At 25.9% G+C, this 2,799-nt stretch overlaps 1 protein-coding gene across 1 annotated transcript in view; it reads right to left on the reverse strand.

The window, feature by feature from the left end:
• Positions 1 to 1,172: 1,172 nt before the first annotated feature.
• Positions 1,173 to 2,799, reverse strand: part of LOC105626082 — a 3,771-nt gene continuing 2,144 nt past the window's right edge. Inside the window, exon 3 of the mRNA XM_012207392.1 lies at positions 1,173 to 1,304. Within this exon, the coding sequence (XP_012062782.1) occupies positions 1,173 to 1,304 (132 nt within the window). The remainder of the gene's footprint in view (positions 1,305 to 2,799) is intronic.

A 2,799-nucleotide genomic window follows, 5' to 3' on the forward strand; every position in this document is an offset into this window, starting at 1 on the left:
TGTTTTGAGAAGTAAGAAATATGAGAAAGAACACCATAATTGAATTTGAAATAAACATATAATATATAGAATAACAAATAATCATGTGTACAATTAGAAATCATAATGTGAACACGAACGACGATTAAAATTAAATTTTTATAATTATTGATATATTTTGACCATGTAATATTTTTATATATAGGGTGTCCCGAATTTAAATAGAATAAAGTATAAAGAATCGAGAAACTAAGAAAAAAGAGGTATGCTCATTTTTTATTCGTTTTGAAGAAAATTGCAAAAAAAAGATAAAACGTAAGTTTCGGAATATATTATTGCTTTCAAAGCGAAATATTATTTCCGTGTATGACTTGAGCAATATCTAATACTTCAGAGATAGTGCGAGAGTATGCGCGCCGATTTTCAGAAGAATGTCGGAGTTATTACTTTATTACTTTACGTAACTAATAATCTTATTCATTAACAAGATCAATGTTTGTCATTTAAATTCGAGACACACACACACGCACACACACATACACACACACATATACATATACAGAATTTCCCGAAATTGGCGAATTAAAATATGAAAGCAAGAAAATTCTCAAAAAATTAAGTAAAAAAATTATTTGTAAATTTTTACTTCAAACAGTAATTTTTGAAATATAAAGATTTAAATATTATCAATTACAGGATTATATTTAAATAATCATTTGTAAGTGTGCTGAAGTGAGCGCTCACCAATATTCATTAACATATGCCACACGTCACTCATGCTCATTCAAACGTAATCTGTAATTGGTAATATTTAAATCTTTATATTTCAAAAATTACTGTTTGAAGTAAAATTTACAAATAACTTTTTTACTTAATTTTTCGAGGAATCTTTCTAATAATTTGATCCGAGAACCCTGATAATAATTTTGAGAACTCTGTATATCCTATGCTGATTAAGTTATACTTCATTATATTACAAAAGTTATATTATATTAAAAAATATATAAAATTAGCAGAAAATATATTATTATCGCAGATGATTTTTTTGCTAATTTTGTATGATGGACAAAATAAATAATGGAGCTCGCAGTCTTCTGCGTTACAAAAATATAAAATTATTATCATACAAAAATATGTAAAACTGTTATCATAAAAACCGATAATTTAATCATTATATGACATGTTACCGTAGATCATAAATTTAAGGAAAGCAGCAACTTATTTCTAATTTTCTGTATCTCTTCCTTGATTTCCTTTTTAGGTGAAATCAAATTACATTCCTCAAGATCTGATTCTTCTTCTTCAATTTCATGAATCATCTCGTCCTATATCAAATTATATTATTACATAAGACATAATTTATAAATTAATAATAATGATGTAATTATATTAAAGTGAAACTTAAGCAATGTAACGATATCGAAGAAGGATTCAATAAAACAAAATTAATTTTACATTTGCATATTTTTTTCCTTTTTGATTGCTTATGTACCAAAAAAACTGTCTTAGACTGATATTCATACTTCATATTAATATTACAAGACCGTCTTAAATAATGTACATGTCTTATGGATTTTCGCTGTAAATGTATTTAGAATAGGAGAATCAACTCCGATGACTTTGATCTTAACACGTTGTTAAGGTTGTCATAATCCTGCGTAATCTTCGACAAATTCGAGCTATCGCTCGTTATTTGTTAAAAAGTTATTATCAAGACAACTTTTATAAATAAAACGTAATTTTTGAACACAATATATTTTACTATACATATACATATATATACTTTACATATATTCTGCTATAATTTATATAATTGTTCTTGTTTTGTTATGCCAAAATAGAATAAAACAGACATTTCTCATCCCTGTTTAAGGGTGTTTTAAATTCGAAGCGAAGTCCATCAAGTTTTTTGATTATTATTTTGATTATTATTATTTCTATCCTTATATAACTTAAGGAGATTATTGAATAAGATAAATAAATTTACAATAACAACTTTTTAACGAGCGACATAAACCTGTTGGGAGTCATTCAGGGCAAGGTCATGATTTTGATAATATGTCAAGATTAAGATCATAAAAAATGACTCCTTTTTCTGAATATTTATCGTAGAAAGCTCATTAAGATGCTAATATGACTCTAATATACTCTCTGATTGGTTTATATCTTAAGATTTTACTTAAGAAGCCCTTCAACATAAGAATCGACTATGAATACGGCCGCAGAGCCTTATTAGCGTTTTAAGATAGCGTTTTAATAATTATTTGAAACAGTTTTAAGAACGGACTATGAATGTGATTAATTTACATCTTAAGACTGTACTTAACTTTAAATATAAGAACTGACTATGAATATGGGCCAATTGAATACTATATTTACAAGCGACCCTTAAATAATCAATATTATTGTATAATTATATAGTATATATAGTATCATTAATGTGCTTCTTATAAACAATGCAATATAAATTTCAATATAACTTCCAATAAAATTGTGCAATAATTTATCTAATTTATGTTATGAGTTTAATGTCTAATTTTATTAGAACGATGTGTATTGATTACATTTGACAAATTTTTTTCTGACATGAGACTCAACATTAGCAAGCTAAGGTTTAATGAAAATAATTTCTACAAATAAAGTAAATATCTACATTGGATAGCATTTTTGTAAATGGAATAACTAAAGATGTATTTTAATTTTATTATAAAACATTCGTTTTCAATTTTAATTTTTGTTAATTAAAACATCGAGAAAGAGAGAAAGAGAGAGAGAGAGAGAGAGAGAGAGAGAGAGAGAGAGAGAGAGAGAGAGAGAGAG

This window comes from Atta cephalotes, assembly GCF_000143395.1.
Source record: "Atta cephalotes unplaced genomic scaffold scaffold00004, whole genome shotgun sequence".
NCBI classification, from domain to species: Eukaryota; Metazoa; Arthropoda; class Insecta; order Hymenoptera; family Formicidae; genus Atta; species Atta cephalotes.